Here is a 26,984-nt window from a genome sequence, read left to right as displayed (position 1 = left end):
TTTCTATCAGATAAAGATGTAATTAGGATTTTTTCAATGAGAGATATTGATGTGCTTATGTACATATTTAATTAGGTAATTGTTACTGAAAGAATTTACATTTAAATGCCCTATTATGTCTTGACTGAATAGCTTTTTCATAAGGCTTTTTGAAAACAGAGTTTGAACTAGAATATGTAAGATCTTCTAGATGTGGGAATATTATTGTGCACCTCTGCATGCAATCATATGAAGATGCAACGTCTAAAGTAGATTACAACAAAGTAAACTTTATACAGATAAGTACCTGCACACGTACAGTCAGAATGATTTCTTTGCGCCTCTGCAAGAGCTATATAGTTTGGACTTAAAGGATATGGTCAGACGTTTTATGCATTAGATGAGAAATACATTTACACAAATTAGTGCTAAAAAAGGACAACTTAAAGGTGTTCAGAGAATTAAACTTCCTAATATTTCTATGTGTTATTTTGTATCTTGCTTATGTAAAGAACAATCATAATTTTTTTATGATCTTACAGTCTGTTTTGGGCTTTAGCACTGGGTCTTTCTTATACCATCATCCATTCTGTCCCCTACCTTCCACTCCAGTGAATTTATCTGAGTTTTGCCTGATTCTGAGTGCTGAGACACAGTTTCAAGATAAAAAGCTAAAATTAAAACATTAATAAGCCAATTAAATATGTTTTATTAAAAATTAGTTGCCTTTGAAAGAACGTACGCTTCATTTCGTAGAGATGTTTTGTATCAGCTTGCTTAGTATACTGAAACAGTAGAACTATCCAGTTACATTAATTTCTTTCCCACTTTACAAAGACTGAGTGTTGATGTTGGTGTAAGTAGCAATTTAGAGGAATTCTGAATGCAGGGGTTGCCTTTTTGTTGGTTGCATTTGAACACAGTTGGACACAGACAGCTGTTTGGATGCGTTGAGAGGACTGCTGGTTACTGTAGCAATATCATTAACCCATTTCAACTATGTCATATATTTTAAGTATTTTAATTTTATTTCAGGACATGATATCTTAATAAATTACCTCTGGAATTAGAATTTTCCAGTTCTTTATGCAAAAAAATTGTTTTGTATGATTCCATATGTCTGTAATGGCAGATGTTTTTACCAATTATCTATACTGAAAAGGTGAAATTCAAGCATTTTTTAGAAGAAATCAAATATATGTAAAAGATCAGATATGAACTTAATTTTCACATTTTGAACAACTTCCACCAAAATCATCAACTAGACTTAATCTCATGTAAAACCCTATTTTTAATGGCAGCAAGCCATTATCATCTGTTTAGCATGTTTATTTTCTACTGTCATTTGTAAAATAAATCTGTAAGTAATATTTTTTTTTATTTTTCATTTTATCCTTAATGTCTCTGCCTTCGGGAGTGGATCCATTTAAAGCTGTTTAGGAAAAGTTACTCTTTTTTTCACTGTGGGAAGTTTCAGAAGCATACACTGGGAATGAGTAAAGAACTGTTAATACAATGCTTACAACAATGCGCATATTCAGATCATCATGTCATTGACTCCATGGTACAGCGTTTTACCTCCAGGCAACTATTTTACTGTCTTCTACAATTACATAGATAGCACGATAAAAATCTCTGCAGGAAACTGAAGAAAATGAGAAATGTTGCTGTGAGACTTTGTAATCAGGAAATTTTATGCAGCGATGTTTTTTTTCCTGCAGATATTGATAGGTGTACACATTGACCTAATATTTTTCCCCATATTCTTGTTATTTAATCTTCATATTACTGTCTATTCAGATTTCATTCATTGAGAATAAATTTAAAGTTATCTAAAACCAGAATTTGCAATTCTGTTTTCAAGCACAAGCCTTAAAATTGAAATAATGTCATGTACTTTTGGGTTGGTTAGTTTTGCTTTTTCTGTTGTTTGGCCTGAAATCCCTTCCACTCTTTCTTTCCTAAACTTCTCTAGTGTTGCTTTTCTTCACCCAAGTGTTGGAAAAAAATAAAAATAAATAGAGTAACACACAACTTGATTGCTTTTCCCCATAAAACTGCGTGGAGCAAGAAGCACTTGGCACTATGTGCCTACACAAAGGAATAAACATATATAAACTGTTATTTTGCATATTATTCTGCCAATCAAATATTCCTGAATTGGAGCTTGTCGTGAAAATGGATGGCTTTTTTTTTATTTCAACTTTAGTGTGGAAAAGGGTCATTCAGATATTCATAGTCAGTTTTGAACTTCCTCAGTGAAGTGCAGCAAGTGAAGGGGAATTGATGCAGCAGAAACTATTGCACATCACTGAGCACTTGCTTGTTTGGCAGCTTTTGTGGTGCTGTGCCACCTTTATTAGATTCAGTGTCTGGATGGCTCACACAGTGCAGCTCCGTGTTCTGTGTATACCAGGTATAAATCAAAAAGTACCGGTTAATATAACATATATAAAAATATCCTACTTGGCTGATCTAATGAAAAATGTATTTTAATGTATCTCTTAAGTAATTAATTTACTCTTGGAAATATTTAGTTGCAGAGTTTCAAGCTAAAGTTTGACACTTGTTTTATACAGATTTGATCCTACTAGTGTACAGTTGAAATGTAATTGGGTTGTCTTAGACATTTAATTAGATTGATTTTTAATTTTTTGTTGTATTTCAAAACTTTATTATCTGACATTAGAAGAGATGACTTAGTGGTGCATGAAAAGCACAATGGGAATGAACATATATGAATATATAAGCTCCTACTATGTTTAAAGAACATACAAAAAAATCCTGAATAGTTATTTTATGTTTGAATGGTTTATGAAAATGCTAGAGATCAGTCGGTATAAGGCACAGAAAAGCATGATGTTCTGGGATGTCTCTTCCAAAGGGAGAGACAGATCAAAAAAGCTGGATGAGCACTTCCTAAGAGTGCTGTTTTTATTTCTGTAATGGTTGAGCTTGTGACTCTGTGACATTATATTTAGGGATTATGGATTCTTTTAGTGAAAGAACTGGATGGTTCCTAAATGCTCTCTGTATCTTCCGATTTATAGGATTACCCAAACTAGAGCAGAAAGAATGTATAGAACATACCAAAAAACTTGTTCCTGCTTTAGAGGGTAAATCATTTATCATCTTTTCTGTCTGGAAAAGTCTTTCTCTTCTAAATTACTGGGAATATTCATCCTTAATTTCTGAACTTTTTAAAAGGACTTCTCTACTGAAAATTTTGGTGGTTTTTTTGTTTTAAAATCTCAAGGCACAGCAGGTTGGAGGTAGGTAGGTAGATAACTGATTGTTTTCACATGTTCATATGAAACTTGCATTTTAAATTGACTTTTTTGTCCACGTTAAGTCTAACAATTTTCAGTATTTTTGTAGGTCTTGTGAGTAGTCTTAATTTTTCTGTTAGTGGACTTAGTAAAGGACATGTTGACACTGGCTACTTTTTCTGGACTTAGAAGGATCTTTCTGTTGTCTTTTTTGAGCTGTGGAAATGGCACTTCAATCTGGAATAATTTTTCCAAACGTACATCGCCTTAACTGCTTGTCTAATCTTAGTGAGGTTTTCTTCATTGCTAGACATTTTGGGTTTTTTCTTGATGTTGGTCTGTTTGCCTTTAATCCTTTCTTATCTCCATTGTAGTCAAGCATCTTTACCATGAAAAAACCTTTTATATTATGTTAAACTTTTTTCTTAATATGCTTTTTCTGAAGGAGTTAGATGTAATAAATGCAATGAACCCAAATTTGTTCTAGAACCTGTCTTAAATGAGGGGAATCTAATAGAGAAAGTGATGGGAACTGAACAGAAAGATGTTGGAGGCAAATGTTACCTCCCAATTACTGCCCGTGTTACCCCTGGTTTCAACAGAGCATTGTGATAATTTGCTCTCCATTGCTGGGAGAGGAGTATGACTTCTGGGGAGTCTGCCCTCCCTTTTGCTGGGAGGAATATGCTGTTGACATTGGGCAAGGAGTTTTTTCTTCATCACAAAATGATCTGCTATTAAAAAAAAATATGCAGTCTACTACTCTATTGTTTTGCAAGGCAGTGTTATATTTATTATCTAGGGTATTTACTATATGTTGGATACTTGTTTGTAGATATTCTAGAAACTAGGGTTTTAAAACTGTATGTGAATACAAAGGTGGCATTCCTTTAATAACCACTGGTGACTACTGGAGCATTGTTTACAGTCCTGCCACCTCTGAGATCGTGTACTTCTATGGAATCAGTGCTGCAATCCTTTGTTTTACTTACCAGATTATCCAATATCTGAACTAATGTTTTATTAGCATGACCTGATCGCCTTCTCCTACAGCTATAAATATTTCACAATCCAAAAACAATGATCCCTTAGAAGATGCACGCCCACATATAGACATCAGTGCAAACAAGAATGCTTTGGTAACACCCTGCTACCAGTGTCTATTAGTAGTGGTAAAATCACTGGTATGTTAAAATTGTTTTGTAATATGTACTGCTCATGGTTATTACCACTTGACAAATAAAGTACTTTAAGGTAGCGTAATCAAACGTGACGACCTAAAGGTGTACTTAGGCTTCTGTAATGACATACTGCAAAGCTATGGGTTGGATAGTAGAGGAGCTTTAAGATACTACGCATGCTTGGTTTTCTCTTACTGTTTATTCTGTGCTAACTTGCAGTTGTGTAATGGAGGAAATTCCTTCTTTGGTATATCATACTCTGTCAAATTTGAATAAGACATCTCTTCTGCACACCCCCTCCTTGAGAAGAAACCAGGCTTGGGAAAGTTGCTGCTTTGATTCTCATCTTGATACAGTATTACAGTGTGAGCTGCTGCAAGAGGGGAGCTAGAGCATTTATTCAAAGCATTCCCAGGTGTATGGGGCCTTTGGGAATTAGCTGGCAAGGCAGCACGTTCTGTGTTCTTTTCAGAATGGATTAATTCAGATGCCATGGTTGAAAAATAAAACAGCATGGATTAGGTGGTAAAGTTTCAGTTCATAGCAAAATGTGAATTTCTTTTAACATACTTTTGTTAAAGACTTAGTTTCCATGAATTAGACATCATCGGGGTTCTGTGCTTTTCCAGTATAGAGAGGAGGGGTTCGGGGTGGGGAGGTGGGAATTGTCTGTTTGCTTTTGTCTGATTTCCTTCTTATTCCAAATGCTTGCCTGAAAAACAAATCCCCTTTGAAAAGCTGTGGTCAGCTTTCTAAATAAATTCCACTGCTTTTCTAAAAATATTTTTCAGGGCTTTTTCTTTTGTCAAGACTGGCAAGATATTTTGCTGTGCATGGTGCAAATATAGACATGTTCTGCAGAGATTGTTCATACATAGCTTGAGAGTTCTCAGAGTGCTTCTGATGAACCTCTTTCAGGTCTGAAATGTTTAGAATGAAGTAATTTATTATATATTAATTCTGGTTAACCAGGCATGATTTGAGATTTTCAGAGTCTGCAAGAAATTAAGTATTCATTAACATTTAAAGCCATTAGGTAACACAGCTGAGCAATAAATGATTCATTTAGTCCCTCTTAAAGTAAATGTGCATTGAAGTTTCTGACTAGAAGATAAGTGGTGGTTGTCTTTGTTTTCAATTATTTTCCTCATTCTTGCTTGATTTATTCTGTGCACTTCATTGACTTGTCTTTCTCTCTCTTTTCTTGAAACAGAAGAAGAAGTGGAAAATTTTGATGTTTCCAGTCTGCCTGAAGAAGTGCTGCAGAACATAGAAGCTGACAGTTACTGGTGCATGAGCAAGTTGCTTGATGGCATTCAGGTAAATTGATTTTTTCCTGTCTGAAAGTAGCGGAGTTGTCCAATTAATGTCATGGCTTTGAATTACTTTAAGGCTGTTGAGAAAGACTACAAACCAAAAGAAACAGGTTTTCCCATTGAAGAAATCTGCACAAGTTTGGTGTAATATTAAGAAAGGAAAAGGGAAAAAAAAATTGTGCAACTTCTTTTCATCAATATGTCTGCATGTTTCGTTGTAGTATGATGTTCTAGAGCAGAGTTAAAATCAATTCTAGAGACACGTTGTGCACCTCAGTCACCTGTCCCGGTTTCAGCTGGGATAGAGTTAATTTTCTTCTTAGTAGCTGGTGCAGGGCTGTGTTTTGGATTTGGTGTGAGAACAGTGTTGATAGCACACTGGTGTCTTTGGTTCTTGGTTGGTAATGTCGAAATTAAGTCAAGGACTTGTCAGTCTGTCAGACCCTGCCAGCGAGAGGGCTGGAGGGGCAGGGGAACCTGGGAGGGGGCACAGCCAGGACAGCTGGCCCCAACGAGCCCAAGGGATATTCCACACCATATGATGTCATGCTGTGAGTATATAAGCTGGGGGAAGAAGAAGGAAGGGCCGGACATTCAGGGTTACGGTGTTTGTCTTCCCAAGTAACCATTATGGAGCCCTGCTTGCCTGGAGGTGGCCGAGCACCCACCTGCTGATGGGAAGTGGTGAATGAATCCCTTGTTTTGCTTTGCTTGCATGCGCTGCTTTTGCTTTACCTGTTAAACTGTCTCTATCTCAAGCCATGAGTTTCTCACATTTACTTTTCTGATCCTGTCCCCCATCCCACTGGGGGGGAGTGAGCAAGTAGCTGTGTGGTGCTTGCTTACAAGCCAGGGTTAAACCAAGGCATCGCCAAGCATGGAGAAAGTTTGCTTAACCCTCCAAGTAATATGGTCTTACTGAACTGGTGAAAAGCTGGCTTATTTATTATTTTTTAAATCATTACTATAGCAACCTATAAGCAATTGCTGTCTTTATAGTTCCTGAAGTTATCTTCATATTTTTAAAACATCCATTTAAAACTTTATACTTCTGTTGCTTCATTGGGTGTTGGAATTTTTTCTATGTGGAGAAGCTGTAAATGTAGGCACAATTTTTTGTTAATGCAGCAAGTTACAGACTTGAGTGGTAGATTTGTGTGTACATGTTTGCATTGGCTGGCATAGAAGTTTATGAAAAGTAGAAGTATCTGCAAGAAATAGTAAATAGATAGCTAAATATTTTGCATTTAGGTGAGGGAGGAATCCATATGATCTGCCATGGAGTAAATGGGAGTCCAGGCATCTCTGGTATTTAGTATATTGAAGCACCTTGTGCTGCAATGCTGACACACCGTAGAGTAGGAACTTCTAATTTTTCAGTTTACAAAGAAGTAACCTGAATTAAATTGTATAGGCTTTGTGTTGCGATAGGCACCAAATAATATTTAGGTAATATCTGTTTTTCAGATCTGTGTTATTTGAAATAAACATGTTGTATCTTGCTGGAAAGTAAAAAATAATCTGATTTGGTACACTCAGAATATATGTATTAAAATAATATAATTGTGAATTCCTGGATTACAGTGGGTTCAATATTGACCATTGCTAAAAGTGTGAAAGTTTCTGAAAGGTGATGATTTCTATTTTGCACTGGCCACAAAAAAATGTTTTGGTAGGCATTCAGTGTTTGTTTGGTGCTTTCAGTGAGCTGATAGAAAATAAATTAGGGTTACAAATATTCATCAGATTGCTGCTTCTTTTCTTTTTTTATCTTCATAACTTCTCTTTCTGATTATTCCCTGCTTTCAAATGAGTTACTTGTAGAGTGTAGAGGATCTGTTCTGTGAAATTTTCAGTATTGGTGACGATAGAAATTGTTGCAGGGATAGCAAAACTTGGGTTGATTTATTCCTAATGTTCTCTTAAAAGGTGAAGTGACGGATAAGTGCTTCTACTGTACTTAATAAATTGAATCCTGTTGGTAGGTCCCATTCAACTTTATTTGTTTTGAAATTATTTGGACATGTGCTTGAAAATTTGAGGTGTTGTTTCTCCAAGTGGCTTTAATGTAGCAAAAATGTTGAGACTGAATTTATGTATGTTGAAAATTCCAGTCATTAATAAATCATTATAAAATGTGAATAACCATAATTGTTGTTATGAGTTGAAGCTGTAGTTTTCAGTGAAACTAAATCAGTGCTTTACAGATTCTTTATTTTGACTGCATTATTTGACAGATGTTTCTTTCCTTATTGTACTTACTATTTTATAAAAGTGCTTTAACATATTCTTGCCTATGGCTTATGTCTTAATATGAATGTTTCATTGGCTAAGGCATATTGTGAATTTAAGCTTGTAACAGAGTTCACTTTGGACAAAATTGTTATAAAATTGAATCAACAAACAGAGGTCTTCAACTTATTTGAGGTTATTTTAAGTGTGTTTCTCCTGGTTAAAGGTCAGATGAGTAGTAGCTCAATGTTTTGTGTAGCATTATTGAAAAACATAGTTGCATGTTGATTCCTGTAAAAAAAAAAAAATGCTGGTTTGCTTATTTCAGTCTCTCAGAACTACTACATTTTGAAATATTTGACTACATATAAAAAAATATGAAAATTTATGAAGAGAAAAAGTGAGAACTTGAAAGGAAGAAAGCCAGGTAAAGAAATGGAAGCCCTCCAACTTTTTTTTTACCAGTTTCTAGAATATCTTCTGGCACAGATCTGCTGCTCTGTTCTTTTCTAGAAAAGGAAGTTCAGAGATTACATAATTTCTCCTTAAAATTCTGTTTTCATACAAAACTATCAAGTACTGATAAGCAAAACACTGAAGGTAATGGTAATGGAATTAAACTGCATCGATGAACATTTAAGCTCTTACAGAAATGAAATGGTTTTCGATTGGATGTATACAAGGATGCACTCGTCTATCAAAAGCAGGCTTGGAAGATTATGCTACTGATGTGACTAATGATGTTACAGCTAATTCAGTGCAACTGCGGAGTGCTGCTATTTACTCCTATTCTCCTGGTTTCATTTGCTTGTCAGATAGAAAGGTCACATAGTTGCAGGTTGAGTTGTTTGGGAGAACTAACCCAAAAAGAAATCGGCTTATTGAGAGGAAGGGGTTAAAAAAAAAAACTGCAGAGAATAAAGTTTGTTTTACTGAAGGGGTGCTGTCCAGAGGGATCTTGAGTGGGCCCATTCGAACTTCATGAAGTTCAACAAGGCCAAGTACAAGGTTCTACGCATGGGTTGGGGCAATCTCCAATATCAATATGGACTGAGAGCAGCTCTGCAGAGAAGGACTTGGGGATACTGGTAGATAAAAATTGAATATGGCCCAACAATGTGCGCTTGCAGCCCAGAAAGCCAGCTGTATCCGGGGCTGCATCAAAAGAAGTGTGACCATCGGGTTGAGGGAGGTGATTCTGCCCCTCTACTCTGCTCTCGTGACACTCCATCTCAAGTACTGCATCCAGTTCTGGGGCCCCCAACATAAGAAGGTCATGGAACTGCTGGAGGGAGTCCAGAGGAGGGCCACAAAGATGATCAGGGGGCTGGAGCACCTCTCCTATGAGGAAGGGCTGAGAGAGTTGGCGTTGTTCAGCCTGGAGAAGTCTCCAAGGAGACCTTATTGTAGCCTTTCAGTACTTAAAAGGGGCTTATAAGAAAGCTGGAGATGGACTTTTTACCAGGGCTTGTAGTGACAGGACAAGGGGCAATGGTCTTAAACTGAAAGAGGGTGAATTTAGACTGGACGTAACAAATATGTTTTTTATGATGAGGAAGCCCAGAGAAGTTGTGGATGCTCCATTTCTGGAAGTGTTCAAGGTCAGGTTTGATACGGTGTTAAGCAGCCAGATCTAGTGAAAGGCGTCCGTGCCCATGGTGGTGTGTTGGACTAGATGAACTTTAATGGTCCCTTCCAACCCAAACCATTGTATGATTATATGATTCTAATAACTTGCATTCTGCATGCACAATCACCAAATCTGCTGGCAGAGGGCAAGGACTAGATGAGGATGGGTGAGGTAAGACCTGGAACTGTTAAGATCAGATCATGCCCAAATTGCATAAGTTGATTTACATCAAATTGTAGTAATCCTGTGCTCCTGTCTGCACCTGAACGCTCATTCCTGTCTATCCCTTGTTGAGTGCTACCCGTTGTGAGCTAACTTACAGAGCAGAACCGCCGGCCAACACAATAAACAAAAAAAGCACTGATTGATTCATTTAGGGGGTGAACACCTTGAATAGGTACCATAGTGTCATGGTTTAACCCTGGCTGGCAACTAAGCTCCATGGATGTTTTAAAAATATGAAGATAATTTCAGGAACTGTTAAGACAGCAATCGCTTATAGGTTGCTATATTAATGATTTTAAAATGAATAAATAAGCCAGCTTTTCATCACCTCAGTGAGAGTGTTTTACTTGGAAACCTGAGGAAATTTTCTCAATTCTTTGCAATGTCCTGGTTTAACCCCAGCCGGCAACCAAGCCCCACACAGCTGCTTGCTCACACCCTCCTGGTGGGATGGGGGACAGGATCAGAAGAATAAAAGTGAGAAAACTCATGGCTTGCGGTAAAGACAGTTTAATAGGTAAAGCTAAAGCAGTGCATGCAAGCAGAGCAAACCAAGGAATTAATTCATCCCTTCCCGCGGGCAGGCAGGTGTTCAGCCACCTCCAGGCACGCAGGGCTCCATCACGCTTAATGCTTACCTGAACAGACAAATACCATCACTCCGAATGTTCCCCGTTTCCTTCATCACCCATCTTTATATGCTGGGCAGCATCATATGGTCTGGGCTATTCCTTGGGTCAGCTGGGACCAGCTGTCCCAGCCGTGTCCCCTCCCAGCTCCTCGTGCCCCCCCAGCCCACCCGCTGGTGGGGTGGGGTGAGGGGCAGAAAAGCCCTTGGCTCTGTGCAAGCGCTGCTCAGCGGCACCGAAAACATCCCTGCGTTATCAACAGTTTCCAGCACAAATCCGAAGCACAGCCCCACACTGGCGGCTGTGAAGGAAATTAACTCTATCCCAGCCAAAACCAGCACACGCAGGAAAGTAGTAAGTAGAACTGCATAGCAGGGCCCAGGTAGGATCATGACAGCTGAGACATAGGTTTACTTTAACAGCTGTAAATTCTCAATTTACCAAGCTTGTGGCCAATATGCGGTGGTCTAGATGATCCACTTAAGCCTCTCTGCCACTCAAGAAATTTGCTGCTGCTGACTGTTTCTTGGAGTTCATCATTGAATTGGTTCTTATTACTCCCTTAGTATTTTCCATATGATCTACTGTAGATAATGGAACGTCTTTACAGACAGCTGGGAAAAACTGGTTCTGTCCCACAAAGCCACAAAACTTTAGTTTTGTCTCGAGTTTGTAGTCTTGCAAGATGCTCTAAAGCTTATCTATAAAAACCTGTTTCTGAGGGGGTGTGTGGCCATGTGCAAAATATGGCTAAATAAGACCACCATTCTTGATTATTTTCAACACGTTAGTTGATAATTTCACATTTGTAATCTATACAACAGTATTTTGGTGCATTTGTATTGTGAATAAGAATCATGTATTCCTATTTTTTTTAGTAGCTAGTTAATTTCCAAAACTATTTTGCATTTCAAGTTGAGCAGTTGAAAGATAAAACGTTTCAGATGTCAGTCCACCATGTTCATGATAAAGCTGGTTGTCTTTAGAACACTTCTAAATGCATGAGCACTTTTGCATTTTCACCTGTAGGAATAATGGCTGTGCATATGGGAAAACGAGCACTTACCCACAAGTATTTTTTCCGCTTAATTAAGTAGACATTCCCATACATCCATCGTAATTATCTTTTTTATTACTAAATTGTCCTTTATAACACTTTCCTCAACAGAGTCCCGTTAACATTCAAGTAAAAAGTTCACGCTGATCTGTGCCACCTGAAAATGTAATGTTCATGTATAAAATAGAGTATAACTCTCCGTTTTCAGTTCAAGTGTAGTGGTAATAAAATAACCAAAGGGGAAATATATGCATTGCATAATGATCTAACCAGATGTATTAAAAATAGCAATAAAATATTAATATTATTATTTATTAGGGCCTGTGAATTTTTTTGAATGAAAGGGAGATAATTCATTTCCAGGGACTGGAGTATATATTAGCTGTCTCTCTGTAGCTGATTAAATTGCAAGATTTATGATTTGCAGTGGGAATCCTGCAAAGTTCTTTCTTGCTCCTTAGTTTTGGAAAGTTGTTGCTAATGTGTGCTTCAAGTCTGAATTATGGGTGGATGGATGGAATGCTGCTTGGAATGCCTTTCAGAGATCTGCAGGAACAGATAAACAGCATGAATATGCAGCTCGGATGCAGAGAAGTACGTGCAGAAATAGCTGGTGCTAGCTCTTCTGAAAATTCTTCACAGGACCTTCCAAAGGTTTATTTTTAAGGAAAAAATAGGTTGAAGATAGCGTTCTTTGTGCCTTTTCATTAAACTCCTGCAAGACAAGTTTCTTGATTATGTATTCAATTCACTTGGATAGCTCGTTTGGCATTATGATCTGTTGTCTGAGAACACGGGTTAGCCAAAATAGACAGATACAACAAATACGGACTGTAATTGTTGGCATCTGTCTGTTACCTGTCTCTTGTCATGTGAACTGCGTGTCTATTGCGGATGTACTTGTGCATGGGTCAAGTTTCTGTATCACGGGTACCACAGCGTCTACCTGTGCAAATGCAGTGATAGCTTGTCTGGGATTTCTGGGTTTGCATCAGCCCAGTGCTTCTGGTAAGCTTAGATAAATTGAGAAAGTAGTCTTTCCTCCCACCTTCCTCATCTGAACATAGCGCTGCAAACATGGTGTGCTCAGGGAAAATGTGATACACTATATAAGTGTCTCGCACGCAGTCTTCAGAGTCACCGCTAACACGGTATAGCTGATACTGAAAGACAGTACTGCAGTCATGCTCTGATTTCTGTAGAAACAGATCCTAATGCCAGTCAGAAATCTGTGTTTTAAAAATGTGGAAGTCCTGTCAGGAATTGTCAGAAATTCTAGCAGTACCTATTTCTGCGTGTCGTTCTCTTAACATTTGAGCTGCATATTCATGCTCTGTGTCTGTTCCTGCAGCTACTGTCGCTGTAACTCCATCTGTGAGATAGAAGTTCTGTACAGTAATAACTGCTTAGTGATTTCCAGAAATTCAGATTGTTCATTTTATGCTAGTGTCTTGTCCAAGTGGTATCCTGAGAATTACAAAAGATGGTGTGTGTGTTTTGGTTTTTTTTTTTCTTTTCTTGAAGCTATGACTGTTCTTAGGAAAAACAATGGATTGCTTGATCAGAATTGTGTTTTAAAACACTTGTAAAAGTAACAGCTTTATATTTTAGAATTAAAGTGCAGGTTGTGTGGTAAAACTTTATGAATGATAATATATATAATTATAGGGATGACTGCTGATGAATTGTAAACAGATAGTCTTGCTGAAAGTGGGTTTATTGTTGAATGGAGACTTCTGTTCTGATGAATGAACAATACCTTGAGTTTACTCCTATTCTTTTCATTATCAGTGCCTTCCGTAAAGCTGTTTCTAAATTATGAACAGTTTTAAATTTAAATATCCAGTTTCTCAAATTTAGGTATTAAGTGAAAAGTCATAAACATGAGAAATTTCATGAGAAATAGGTTCTGCAATTAGGGCAGACATTTGTACCTGTTCAGGATTCTAGAATGGCTTGTCTTCTAATGAGAAATGGGTAGCTTCAACATTTTTTAGTAATCACTTATTAAATAATACCCCTAAATGGTATCTATCTGTATGTCATATGTGAGACTTTAATCTTCTGAAACGTAAGCATGACTACAACAGGTGCTTCTATCCAGAATACTTCCTGTATTTGTGCTCAGATGTCTACTATTTTTCTTACATAATCTGTTGGAGCAAATACTGTTTTATGGTGTTTTAAACTTGGAGGAAGGAAAAGAACATTAAAAGTAGAAAAAATGTCTAGAAACTTTTCCATAAGCAGGTTTTAACTTTCTCAATTTAAGAGAATATTCTCACACATTATACATATGAATTACTGTTCAGAATGAATACCATTAAGGGCAGACTTTTTTGGCAGCAAAACATATGCAGCATCATGCTATTCTGTGTGACTTATTTCCAACGTACTTTCGGAACCTTAAAGTCTTGTTTGAAACTCCTGTTCATAGAGTTCTTTGAAGACTTGATTAGTACTTGGAGGAAAAAAAAAATACATTTTATTGAACAATGCTAGGAAGTTCATAAACTCAGGCAGTAGAGTTGTAACTATGAGCCGTTGGAATGTATTTAACACAATTGTTATGGTAGTCCTGTTCTTTTGATGTGACAGTAATTAAAACATGTTTACTTACTATTGCTTGTTCAAAACTTTGAAGAGTTAAAATGTAAAAATATTGTATCTACTTTAGATTTAGCTTGAGCAGCTAAGGACTGTATCATGGTTGTTGATGATCTGGCCTCAGACAAACTGTTTCAAATTAGATCCTGAAACTCTTGATGTACGCAAAACTGAGTTTAAAAATGTCAACATTTTAATTTTTTGGAATAAATGATCCTTCAAACTTGTCTACACTGAGACTGTCTTTAACAATGAGCCCAAGTCATATAGCATCAGTGTCTACTTTGCAAAGTGTAAGTTGTACATTGATTTAGAAGAATTGCAGTTAAATCTATTGTTTGTGATATCACTGAACTGTATAGGAGGAGTATGCCACAATAAGCTTTACATGAAAATTATTGAGTTTGCACTAGCGCCTGTGCACAAGAGATCTGTTGAAATGCTCCTGGAATTTCTAGTGGACACTGGAGGACTTAAATACCTCCCCATCAGTTTGAGAGGATTGAATGCATCACTAGGGCACTGTGCATCAGGATGCCTAGTAAGAACTGCAGAGGCAAATGCTAAATCTGCTCAGTTTCAAATGTATCTGTGCCTACCTCCTGTGAGGGTCTCTGGCAATGGGTGAACAAGAAAATCAATGCTCAAAACTGCTTTGGTATGAGAGGAATGGAATGGGGTGGATATGGCATCGAATTTTGTAAATGCTTTCAAGGGGATTCAAAAGAGCACAGACGAGTAGACTTGGGCATCAGGAAAGTTTGTAGAAAGTGTAAAACCAAACAGAATTAATGGTCAAAAGATAAACCCCCATATTATTCAATATTTTCTATAACTCCTGTAAAGCAGCACAAATCTGGAAAGGAATCTGTGAGCCTGTGAAAAGCTGTACAGTTTAAATGTATTTCCAAAATGCAATTTGATAAAGTCCTTTACCAGAAGTTTGTAAAGAAGCTGAGCATCCATGGTAGAAGCATGACATGTTAGCATGTAGGGAGGGGAATGGTTTATGCAAGTAGTTCTCAAAAGAAAAAAAACATCACTTTGCTACTTTTAAAACATAAGGTAAGCTTGTGCTCAGTATGCTGTTTGCAGTTTTAATCCCTTCTGTACATCCCATTTTGAAATGATGGATTGGAAGTTAAAAAAATAATTATGGAGCAAGATAAGTGTGATCAAAGGTATGGAACAGTTTCTGGGTGATGGATTATGTTCTTCAGCTTGGATGACTTCACTAAGTGGACGAATGTAATAGAAGTCTAAAATGATGAGCTGGATGAAGAAGGTGTATAGGGAGTAGTTGCTTTCCATCTTTTCTTATGCAAGACCTAGATAGTAGCTTGTAATACTGCTGAGTGATTGGCTTTAAAAAAAAAAAAAAAGTGGTTGAGTAACTAAGCTGCAGGGCTACTTGTCAAAGGATGAAAAGCATTTTACATGAGCTTAGAACCTGAATGGTTTGAAGTCTGGTTGAAGAAAAATCTGTAAACAATTTTAATTACCAGGTTACCACCTTGAGTTAAAGAAATCTCAGTGCAGCAAATGGGAAACTGAAAAAAAATGCTGCAAGCGTATCACTGCAGGCTTAATTTGCTCTTATTGTCTTTTGTAGTTGTTTGGGGAAAACCCAAGGTGGTTCTTTTGTTTGGCCCAGTAGCCGATTTTAAGTTAGCAACAATAAGCTTTTGTTGGGACTTCAGGTAATAGAAAATTGAGGGCATCAGTAGGATTTATCCTGAGGGCTGTAGTTTTTCTTCAGGACGGGTGCCTTCAGAAGCTTTTAAGGAGCCTGTGTCTCTTTGAAAGCCAGTAACACAGTTTTCTGGCTTGTCACCGAGAGTAAAATTTTCAGGAAGAGAACAGATCTATTTGTAATTGGTTTGTAATACTTATATTAAGGCATTGCTTTATGTGTTTTAGATGAAATATACTGTGCTATCAGTATGCTTCAGAATAAAAATATTTTATCTTCTACCTCAAATTTACTGCCTCACCTTTTTGGGATTGTACTTGTCCATATTTATAATTTCTAGCTCTTGCCCAGATTTGAACTGTTGCCTGGCCTGCGCCATAATCCAAAAATATACCCCCAACACTTCTTTTATTGCTACTTCAACAGTTTCTGTAGTTGTTTGTAATACATCCACTTGTGTAAAACTGAGATTTCATTACGTAGCCCAGTAGAAGATTTGGGGATTTGATTCTGGGATGATGGATACTATTATAACATGAGAATCTGTACCTGTTTTTTTAATAAGATGTTGCTTTTTCCATCCTGTTATATAGGAATAAATAAGATATTCTTTTCCATGTAGAAGATTTTGGGCTGCAATGCTTTGTAAATCTCTTTGCTGTTGCTTAGGATATTTTAAGTTTTCAAAAATCAGGCTTAATAATTACAAGGTTGAAAGATTTTTTTCATTTCACGGAAGTATCTTGGAGTAATTCTGGAACATGCAGTGGAATATGTGCAAACAGCATACTCCAGCACACTTGTGTGTTTTTGTGCATGTGCACTCTTTCTCCTGATCTGTATTTAAGATTGAGTTTATATTACAATCTCCAGCTTCAAGAAACTTGTTGCTAAACCCTGCCTACCACTGGTAGTGTTAATATATATGTTGGCTATCATCATCTAAGTGTCATGTTTCCCTCCTACCTGCCTCCACCTTTTCACATAACTTTGAGAGCAAGGTGAACAAAGGTTTTTAATATGAGTTTGCTTAGAGGATTCACAAATATGTGAATTAAGTCCTTAAATGAGTTTAAAAAATTTGAAAAGTTCTCTTTCTGACATAATGAGATAAATATACAACTTTAGAAAGCTTTTTTCAGTTGTCTTTTGTTCATTTGATAATATACTTGAACATACCTAAATTGATGTATAGGAATTCTTAAATATACATCAGTAGAGAAAGTAGATGTCTAGGTATGCTGTATACAGATTGCTTAATGTATCCTTTGTATTTAAAAGCACTCATCTGGTTGACAAAACCTTGTTAAAAACAAACAGCACATGAGGACTTTGTGTCAAAACTTTTCATTTCTTTCTGTAAATGGTTCTAATATTTTCATCACTATGTTGCTGGTAAACAGCTTGTGTAACCTGAAAAAGTGAGAAGCACTGTGCCTATACTTGTGCTTGACTGCAATCATTATTGTTAATTTTTGAGAGTGGTTTTTATTTTCAGTTTGGCTGGCTGTATTTCTTCCCCTTCCTCTCTTCCCCCTTGTCCCCATGTCTTTTTGAGAGTATGGGAGGATACTCCCAGTTAAATTTGTTCCGTGCATTTTTTTCTATATTTTCACTTTCTAATCAATTTTCTTCCTTTTAAACTTTTTCTAATCTTAAAATAAAATGTAAGGAATTACTTAACGTGTTTTTTCATGTTTAGCAAAGGCTGTAATTGAAATATTTTATTTTAAATTATAGAGGTTATTTTTTGAGAAGTCCTGCCAGACCTAGTTGTAGTTGCAGGGCACTGAGGTGGTTATACTAGCCTCTGCAGAATAAGTACAGACTACTAATACGAAGATTTGAGACTGAAGCAAGTTTTGAGCCCTTGTGACATTATAAAGTCTTAACCTTCTGTATTGTAAGGTGAAACTAATTATGTGTCCAAGTCTGCACTAGATATTATAACCATTCAGCTGTGAAGTAGGTTAGCATAATTCACTGGAATTATGTTGGAAGCGATCTGAGCAGAACATCAAGGAATTTAGATACTGCACACCAGTGCATGAATTTTTTATCTTTATTGAGGATTCTGTTGTGTACTCATGCATACTTTGTCATATGTGAATACTTACTAGAAAGTGTCACGAGCAGTGGTTGGAAATATAAGGCATTTTATATTAACTGTTTGCTGAAGACCTGTTGAGGCAAGACACTCCTATTCTTAGTTACTGATGACTTTTTCAGAGTTTTTCTTTTGCTTAAAGTGGATGGGCAAAGTTGCAGGAGGAATAAATGAGGAAATATAATAAAACTTTGAAGGATGAGTAATGAAATGTTCCTTTGAGGACCCATAGCTGTGAGGGGGAATAGGTAGCAAAGTTGAATACTGGAACACTTTTTTTCTGCAAAAGTTAGCAAAGAACTTTTATTGAGTTTACGTGGCAAGGTTTTGGTAGCAGGGGAGCTGCAGGGGTGTCTTCTGTGAGAAGAGGCCCTGTGTTGGACAGAGCCAGTTCCAGCCAGCTCCAAGATGGACCTGTCGCTGGCCAAAGCTGAGCCTGTTGGTGATGCTGGTGGTGCCCCTGTGGTAACATGTTTATGACAGGGTAAAAAGCACTGCACAGCAGCTGTGAGAAAGGAGTGAGAAAAAGTGAGAGAAACAGCCCTGCAGACCCCCAGGTCAGTGCAGAAGGAGGCAGGAGGTGCTCCGGGCACCAGAGCAGAGGTTCCCTGGCAGTCTATAGAGAAGACCACGGTGGGGCAGGCTGTCCCCCTGCAACTCATGCTGGTTAATGGTGGAGCAGATATCCACCTGCAGCCCGTGGAGGGCTCCACACTAGAGCAGGTGGAGATGCCTCGATGGAAGCTGTGGACTGTGGAGATGAGCTTGTGCAGGAGCAGGCTCTCTGGCAGAGGCGAAGTATGATGAACTGACCACAACCCCTGTTCCCCATCCCCCCGCGCCTCTGGGTGGGGAGGAAATAGAAAGAGTTGGGAGTAAAGCTGACTAATTTTGAAGCCGGTATTGCCAATTAAATCATAAGATAGAGGAATTAAAATCTTAACCGCTGTACTTCTATATTGCCCTGAGCAATAATTCATGAATTCCATGAGTTTGACATATTGGGATTTTTTTCTTTTAACTGTGGTACTAGCTTTTCCCTCCACCTATAAGCAAAAAAGGAGCAAGAATAGTAGATAAATGAATGCTTTTTCTGTTTTCAAAGTCCTTCTTACAGCAAACTCCAGAAAGTCAATTACAAGTGTCATAGGAGGGAATACATACAGCATAGTTTAATTAGAAGAAAGGACTGGGGGAGCCAGCATCTTTCTAGTTAGTTGAGTCAGCAGATACAGGAGTGACTCCCAGCTGTGTTCATTTGTGGCTGAAATAATGAACAGAAAAATAAATGAACAGGCAAAATGTCAAATGTAGTGAAGAGGAAACTTACCTGTTTTCAAATCCAAGATGGCAGTTTTGTTTGCATTTCCAGGTGTGTATGGAGTAAATTATTTTTTGAGAAAGAAAACAGTTTCAAATTCATAGATGGCAATTGGGAGTTGCACTGCCTGGGGAGAAACTAATGATCAAAGCAGTAGTGGTTTAGCTCTATGTTGGCTTTCAGCATTAAATACGTGCAGATACTTTTACAGCCGATCTGTTATAGATTAAATAATTGAGTACCATATTGCTGTACTTTGAGTACAGTAGTACTTCCAGAAATACTAGTTAACTTTCTTTAAATAAATAAATAGAACGGTATGTAAACATTAGGAGAAAAAAAAAATTGAATACAGTTTTTGTTGTTAGACCAGGTTCTGTAAAGAAAATAAATATGTACCACATCCAGGATACAGCATCTTTAGGAAACAGTATGAGTAATACAGGAATGTGTCAGACTTGTATAAAAGGTATTGTCCCAGTGCATGGGATAGTTTCTCTGTTCCCGAAATAAGATTATGGTAATTTCCAGTCTTTCAATTTTGATGCTTTATTATGCTACTGAGGATGCTCAGTTCTGTTTTAGAGAGAACGCCAACAAGATGAAATGGTTGTCTGTTGTAGTTGGAATTTTCCACAGAAATCACCAACATTCAGAGAATTATTCTTGCTTCCTTGTCAACACTGTTTTGGTTTATACATTGATTTCTAATATCAAATATGAAAGTGCTACTGCTAGGCCTGTGGAAAACTTTGCTATAATCTTTTACATAGCCACTACTGTAGTTGGTTACAAGTGATCAGAGCATGTAATAGACTTTGATACCATACATCACTTGTTGGTTGATGTACTATAATGGACAGAATTATTAGTGTATCATATTCCTGGTGAACTTTTAGGTTTCATACTTTATGGCAGTTTTACAGAATTTGAAGATTGAATTGCAATTCAGGTTCATAAAACAAATAATAAAAAAGCGCTGTGTAAAAACAGTAAAAAAGTCAATATGGCCTTTTTTCTTTTTATTAAAAGAAAAATATGTCAAGATTCATAAAAATCAACTTATATTCATCCCTTTACTCTAAGGTCAAGTTAAAATTTGAAATCAAGTTCAGAACAATTAACAGTCCATCACTGATGAATTTTTTAGGATGGTTTTTGGGATAGTTCTCAGCTCTCCAGTTGATTTTCACAAAGGAATTATTTAAACAATAGTAATGTTCACTTTTATCTTGGTTTTCTGTGTATGTAGTGGTGACATGAAAACAATTTTACATAGCCACTTTCTTGTAAAATATTGATTGGTAATTTTCTTTTCTTGAACCTCTCTATATAGAAATCCATAACAAAAAGAGTTGAGGGATTGCCTATCAAATATTCAGAAACATTCCTGTGCATTTAAGTAATGTCTTTATTTAAAAAGATTGATCACTTTGGGGCTAAAGTGAAAGTATCTTTCTTCCTTGTTATTTCAAACTCTAGCCCAGTCTATATTATAGAGCTGTAATACAAAAATAAATAAAAAAACCCAACACTGAAGTTAATACTTTCAAACAAATACGTGCAAATACCCTGCCATTTTAGCTGTATAGCTTGTATGTTAGATTTTGATTCATGTTATTAACTGTAACCTCGGGTTCAGTATAGTCACGACTCCATTGAAATAGACTTTTGATTTCCTATGCTGCTGGAAGGTATTATTCTGAAGTTCTAAAGTTCAAATTCTTGTCGTATCACTGATTAGGGTCTAGATTTTCATATTTCCTACATTATTTGTGATAGAACTGTAAATTTATGGAAAAAAATCACCCTAAAAGTTTTCTTGCCTGTCACATTTTGACATTTAAGATGACAGTCTTGTAAAGCTACTTGGACTTCTGCAATAAAGCTGAAACTTCAAGGGCGCGAGATTAGCAAGTAGAGAGCAATTCATGCAGAAATACCTGTAGGGTCTACAATGTGGTGATTTACTACTCAACTGTAGACACAGACCTAGGAAATGTAAAAACAAGACACAAACATAGAAAAATGCATGGATTAAGATATGCAAGTGAAAGAGAAGAAACTTCCCTCCCCCCACCCCGTTCCCCAATTTATACTTGTGTGTGGTCTCTTCTTCAGGATAACTACACATTTGCACAGCCAGGAATTCAGAAGAAAGTGAACATGTTGGAGGAACTTGTTAGTCGAATTGATGGTAAGTCTTCAAAGCTAACCTAATTTCTAACTGGTCTTTCATTGAAAGTGTTTCACTAAAACATCTGCAAGAAGTCAAACCAACTTCACTGCGGTTACCTGCCATGGTTGGGGTAACATCGCCTTCTTCAGATGAGGTGTCATAATCAGTTTGTGGCACAGTGGTCTTTGCAAGATCACTGTCGTGTATCATTTAAAAGAAAGCCACTAGAGCATGAGCCAGTTTCATTACTTTTTATTAAGGCAATATAATCAAAATTCAATGGCAATTTCTTTGCAGCAGAGTAATGACCACATACAAAAGGCAGCCAGTATTCGTTTCACATTAAGCTCAATGATTGTTGTAATTCGGGCAAGTCACAGTGGTTGTTTATGGTTGTCCTTCGGCACTATGTTTGTGCCTTTGTGCATCATTTTGCTATCTGGAATGCCTGAATAATTTCTCTGTGGAATCCAATTAATTGTCAACTGTGGAAATAACATCTTTAATATTATAGATAAATTACAGTATGTGCAGGAGTAATTTTAGATTATGCTTTCATGTTTTAGCAGGGCGCTTTGAAATATTTTCTACCTTCATCCTTGAAATAATTCCCTTCGTGAAATGCTGACTGTCATATTTCTAGAACAGAGTTTAATTAAATGAAATGCAAGAGATAATGCTTGCCCATTCTTAACATACTCTCTTGATAGTTTAAATTAGTGAACAGAGTATTAACAAAATGTTGCCAAGCAGAACCAGGCATATATTTGCGACACTAGCCTGTCAATGACGAGATAGAAAAAATATTTCTGTATTTTAGCTTAATATTTGATAATCTTCTTGGAAAGCTTTACTTCATCTTTTTATTACGCATACTGTGAAGGTTTTTTGCGCCAGTGCTTACCATAGCAGGTTTTGGGTTGGGCTGCATGTATTTACATCCTGAGTATTTGGTAATGCTCTTTTTTGCCCTTTTAGGATGTTAAAGGATATTTAATGATCAAAAACTAAGGGCAGGAGAACGATGTTTATGTAACATTACGCTATAAATGTAAAGGCATGTAAAACTTTGTTGTAGATGTATTTTTTACAATGTAAAATATGAAAAATATAAGGGGATACTTATGTATATAGGGTAGCAATGTAATTGCCAAATTTTTAAAGCAGTGTATTTTGTTACTTAAAGGAATAATCTCTTTGCAATGTGACTTTTTTATGTCATTTTATACTTATATCAATATTGGTGTTTACATTGCGAATACGTATAGAAGCAAAAGAGTGTATATTAAATGAAGCGTTTAATTATAATACCTATAAATAGATTTCCTGAACTTGGTAAATGAGCATTTATATAAACAATTTTTTTGTAGTTTTCAGTAGACGTCATGCGTGTTTGCTAGTTAATGGTGATCTTTCTGTCCTAAATACTTAAAGATATTTATATAAATTATATAAAAATACATCTTAGATTAATCTTAACTCTAGAGCATTTACACGTTTGAGTAGTAGAGGATGGTTTCCTTGTTTTAAGCAGTATAGTTGGAAAAAGCAAAGCAAAATTCTAACATTAAGGAATTGATCATATTATAGCAGGTATATTTTGCAGGTTGTACATATGACATACCTGTAGCATATGTAGAAAAATATTAAAGGAAACTATTTTAAAAAAACAATGGGGATTATAATGCATCAGAGTGAGGGAAATTTCATTACAAGTTTTTTCATTATAGGAGCCTATGAAGTGTTTTAAAAAGCTGGCATTGTTATTTTAAAAGGAAGCCAGTAAGACTTTGGTGTAAATGACATTACGGAAACCTAAAACTATTTAGGTTATAAGGGGCCTCTGGAAGTCAGTGTTCCAACCATCTGCTCTTGCCTCTCTTAATCTCCCTTGATCTAAGGGGACAGGGTCAACTTAGATCAGGCTATGTAGAGTCTTGCGTTGCCAAATCTTGAGGAAGTCCAGGAATGGAAATTCTCCAGCCTCTTGGTAAGACACCTCAAGGGTTTGACTATTGCCATTGTGGTTTGGTTTTTTTTTTGATTTTAAAAACCCCCAACAACCGAATTTTTGTTTCTGGAACTGATGTCCACTGCCTTTTATTTTATCTCTGTGTACCTCTGTAAAAATACCTGGCTTCATCTTCTCTGCACTCTCCTAAGTAGTTGTACTTGTTGATAGACATTTTTTTTTAAGGCTGAACAAACCCAGTACTGTCAGCCTCCTTTCATGTGTAGAGTGCTCCAGCTTCTTAACTACCTTGGTTGCACTCCACTGGATTTGCTTTTGTATGCCAGTGTCCCAGAATTGGACATGATGCTGCAGACGTGGTCTCATCAGTGGTGAGTATGGAGGAAGAATCACTTCTCCTGACCTGTTGGCTTCTCTTTTGCTAAGAAAGCCCGATATACAGTTGGCCTTGCTTTCTGCAAGGACACAGTGCTGACTTGGGTGCAGTCTGTTGTTCACCAGGATCCCCAAGTCCTTACTGGCAGGGCTGCTTTCTAGCCAGTTGGTTCCTGGTCAGTGCTGTTGAATGGGACTGTTCCACCCCAGGTACAAAATGTTTGCCCTTCCTGAACTTAGGAGGTTCCTATCAGCCATTCTTCCAGCCTGCCAAGGTGCCTCCAAATAGCAGCCCTGACTTTCAACGTGTAAACAGCTCCTCCCAATCTGGTATCATGCACAAACATGGAGTCCACTCTGTACCATCTGTGTTAGTAAAGGTGTTGCACAGTATTGGCCCCTGAGGGATGCCGTTAGTAATTGGCTGTCAATTGGACTTTGTACTTCTGATCACAACCCTTATATTATGGTGGTTCAATTAAAAGTTTTGGATAGTAAAAGATACACATTTTTTCAGAATTCTTAGGGCCGTTTCTTTTTTTTCTAGAAGACTCTTCACTCGGTTACTTTCTTTTGCTAGAAAAATACGCCAAAGTACATGTAATATTAAAATAAGAGTTTTAGCTGTTAGATAGGCAATGGTAAATGTGAACTGCTGTCATTTCAGTATGGATGCATCCTTTGGATGCCTCAGGTAAGGGATCCTGACCTGGCTGGCTTTTTGATGGAAACACAACATAGTTTGATTAAGTTATATGTTATTCTACTTTACTCTTCTTCATTTCTTGTCTTTTCATCTTTATACTGGGTCTGCTTTACTGTAGCTGAAGGGAAATATATGGCTGATATGAATTCAGTAACTGTTGGTTTTTTTTAAAAAAAAAGAAATCACACCATCTATGTTTACTGTAAATATCCTAAGAGCTAATTACAGTTATTATGGAATACTATTCCTGTTGCTACTGTGTCACATTATTTTCTTGATGCTGGGTAGCTGCATGGTGAAGAGAATCTTCATGTAGCAAGTAGCTGTGTGAGTAGATGAAGTTTGTATGGCTTGTTTGCTAACAGTAATGGATTACTGGCGTATGAAAAGTGATGCTTGTCCTTCGGAGAGCGTTAAGACATTATGCTAGTGATTTAAGCAACCTTCATTAACCCAGCCTTATGGATCACAACTCTTCTCAAAGTAACTGTCCTTGTGTGTACGCTGCAGAACACTGAGATTATGATTAAATTAACAGAGCAGCTCGGCTGTTTGAAGTCTACTGCAATCTTCTTAAACTTCAGAAAATAATTTTGATGAATCATGTTTAATGGATTTTTTGAGTTTGTTAATAGGACTGTTGTAGATTGTTATAGACAAGATGGAATTTCAAGACAAAACGTTATTCAATCTCATTTATCTCCTTGTCATCATCATTCAGATTGTTTTAGGAATGGTACAAAAATACCGAGAAGGAGGATCAATAGATAGCTCAATAATATAAGGAATGTTATAACTAATTATCTTTTCTGTTTCCTGTAATGTCAGTAGAACTTTTCTGCTCTAAATCGTGAACCATCTGTCATGTTTTGTAAAAGGGCACACTCATGTTGCATGCTGTCTTCCACTTTTGTGTCATTTAGGCTTGAAAGCAAGGAGACACTATAGGAATGCCAAAATTAATTCAGGATTTGTATTTCCAGAATTTATGTGTATTAACATTTTGGTGGTTTCATGCTTGGGAGAGTCTTAGCTTCTTCAATTTACTGTAAGACATCTTGTAATTACGTTAGAGTTTGAGGTAGCCATTTGGAGAAGGCTGAGGATTTGTAGGTAAAAGTAGTCTTAGATTTCCATAAATGTTGATAAAAGAGGTTAAAATTCTGTGGCATTCTCTAAATTAACAAGAAGGCAGTTCGGGGTGGGGGGTGGGGAAAGTGTTATAATGTTACATTTATCTTTTTTTAATGTTATCTTCTTAGTAGTATTACAATAAACAATAAAGGCAGTATTCACGAATGAATTCAGTATAAATATTCTGCATCTTCTGTGAGGGTAAGTTTGGAAACATTTTTTTTCTACATCTCTTATAGAACAACTCCTGGGGTTTGCATCTGTGTTCTGCACAGCCTGATCTGTGCTTATGTTTTTTTGTAGTTAAATACATTCTGTGTTATTAGTGTTCCAGATTCTTTCCCCAGTAATTACCAATCTTATTGTAGAATTGGCCCTTGAATCTTAGTGACAATAAATGGGACAATAAAAATGAAGAAAATTATTTTTTTTTAAAAAAAAAAAAAGCTCTTACTGTTGCTGTATGTATTTTTTTCCCCCCTTTTTTTGAAAATGGAAGCAATGGAAAAATACTTAAAAGCATAAAACAAGTGCTGCATTTTAACTTTCCCATAAGGAAGTTTATGAAGAATTCAGCTACGTTTTTCAAAAGTTCAGTAATATTTCAGTATGTGTTCAGTATCCACTGTGAACACATCTTCTGATCATGTTTTGTAGAGTTACTACTGGTATTCTTACGTATGATATTTTAATTGAGAGAACTGCAGATTTATTTCCATTTTAATATTGTAAGAAAATACATACTTTTCAAAAGAAAGGAAAATATTTTTCATGGAAATATAAAGTTGTATTTCAATAATTACTGGTTTAATAAATACTACCTAGTATTGTTCGGCAAAATATTTTTTATTTATGCCTAGGTGCAGTTAAAATGTCCTTTCACCATTTTAAACCATGTTATATTAACAATTCTGTTTTTTTATCGTTGCCATATTGTAAATGTGTTTGTTTCATTCACTTAAAATGAAATACAAATTAGATAATGCATTTTGTTTTAATGTTCTGAACAAATTAATCTTGGCTCTACTAATCATACTTACTTCTGTCTTGGGTTACAAATGTCTTGGTTGGTCACTGTCTGCAGTTCTGTAGGTAATGCCACGAGTGAGGACTTGGGGTAAAGTATTTTCATGTCATGGCCTTAAATTTATACTTTGCATATGTTTTTGCTATTTATGCACACAGAAATTTAAAATATTAAGTTATTGTATATATTTATATGCATTGTTTATATATATGCGCAGGTCAAGTTCTTAATGAAATGTAGTAGATAAGCAAAAATACATACAAAAATTTTTTTTTAATCCACAGCGAAAGAGCTTATTTAATTGCACCATTCTGTGTACTTCTCATGCTTTGAAATATTTGCTGT

The 26,984-nt window shown here is 36.5% G+C and overlaps 1 protein-coding gene across 2 annotated transcripts in view; it reads left to right on the top strand.

Annotated features, from left to right (window-relative positions):
- Positions 1-26,984, top strand: part of TBC1D22A (TBC1 domain family member 22A) — a 180,871-nt gene that overhangs the window by 64,976 nt on the left and 88,911 nt on the right. For both annotated transcript variants that reach the window (XM_080394100.1, XM_080394101.1), the window contains exons 9-10: positions 5,643-5,749; positions 21,368-21,443. In XM_080394100.1, coding sequence (XP_080250226.1) covers positions 5,643-5,749; positions 21,368-21,443 — 183 coding nt within the window. The remainder of the gene's footprint in view (positions 1-5,642; positions 5,750-21,367; positions 21,444-26,984) is intronic.

Source organism: Falco punctatus (genome assembly GCF_963210335.1).
Source record: "Falco punctatus genome assembly, chromosome: 6".
In the NCBI taxonomy this organism is placed as follows: Eukaryota; Metazoa; Chordata; class Aves; order Falconiformes; family Falconidae; genus Falco; species Falco punctatus.
This window is presented reverse-complemented; position numbering and strand designations above follow the sequence as displayed.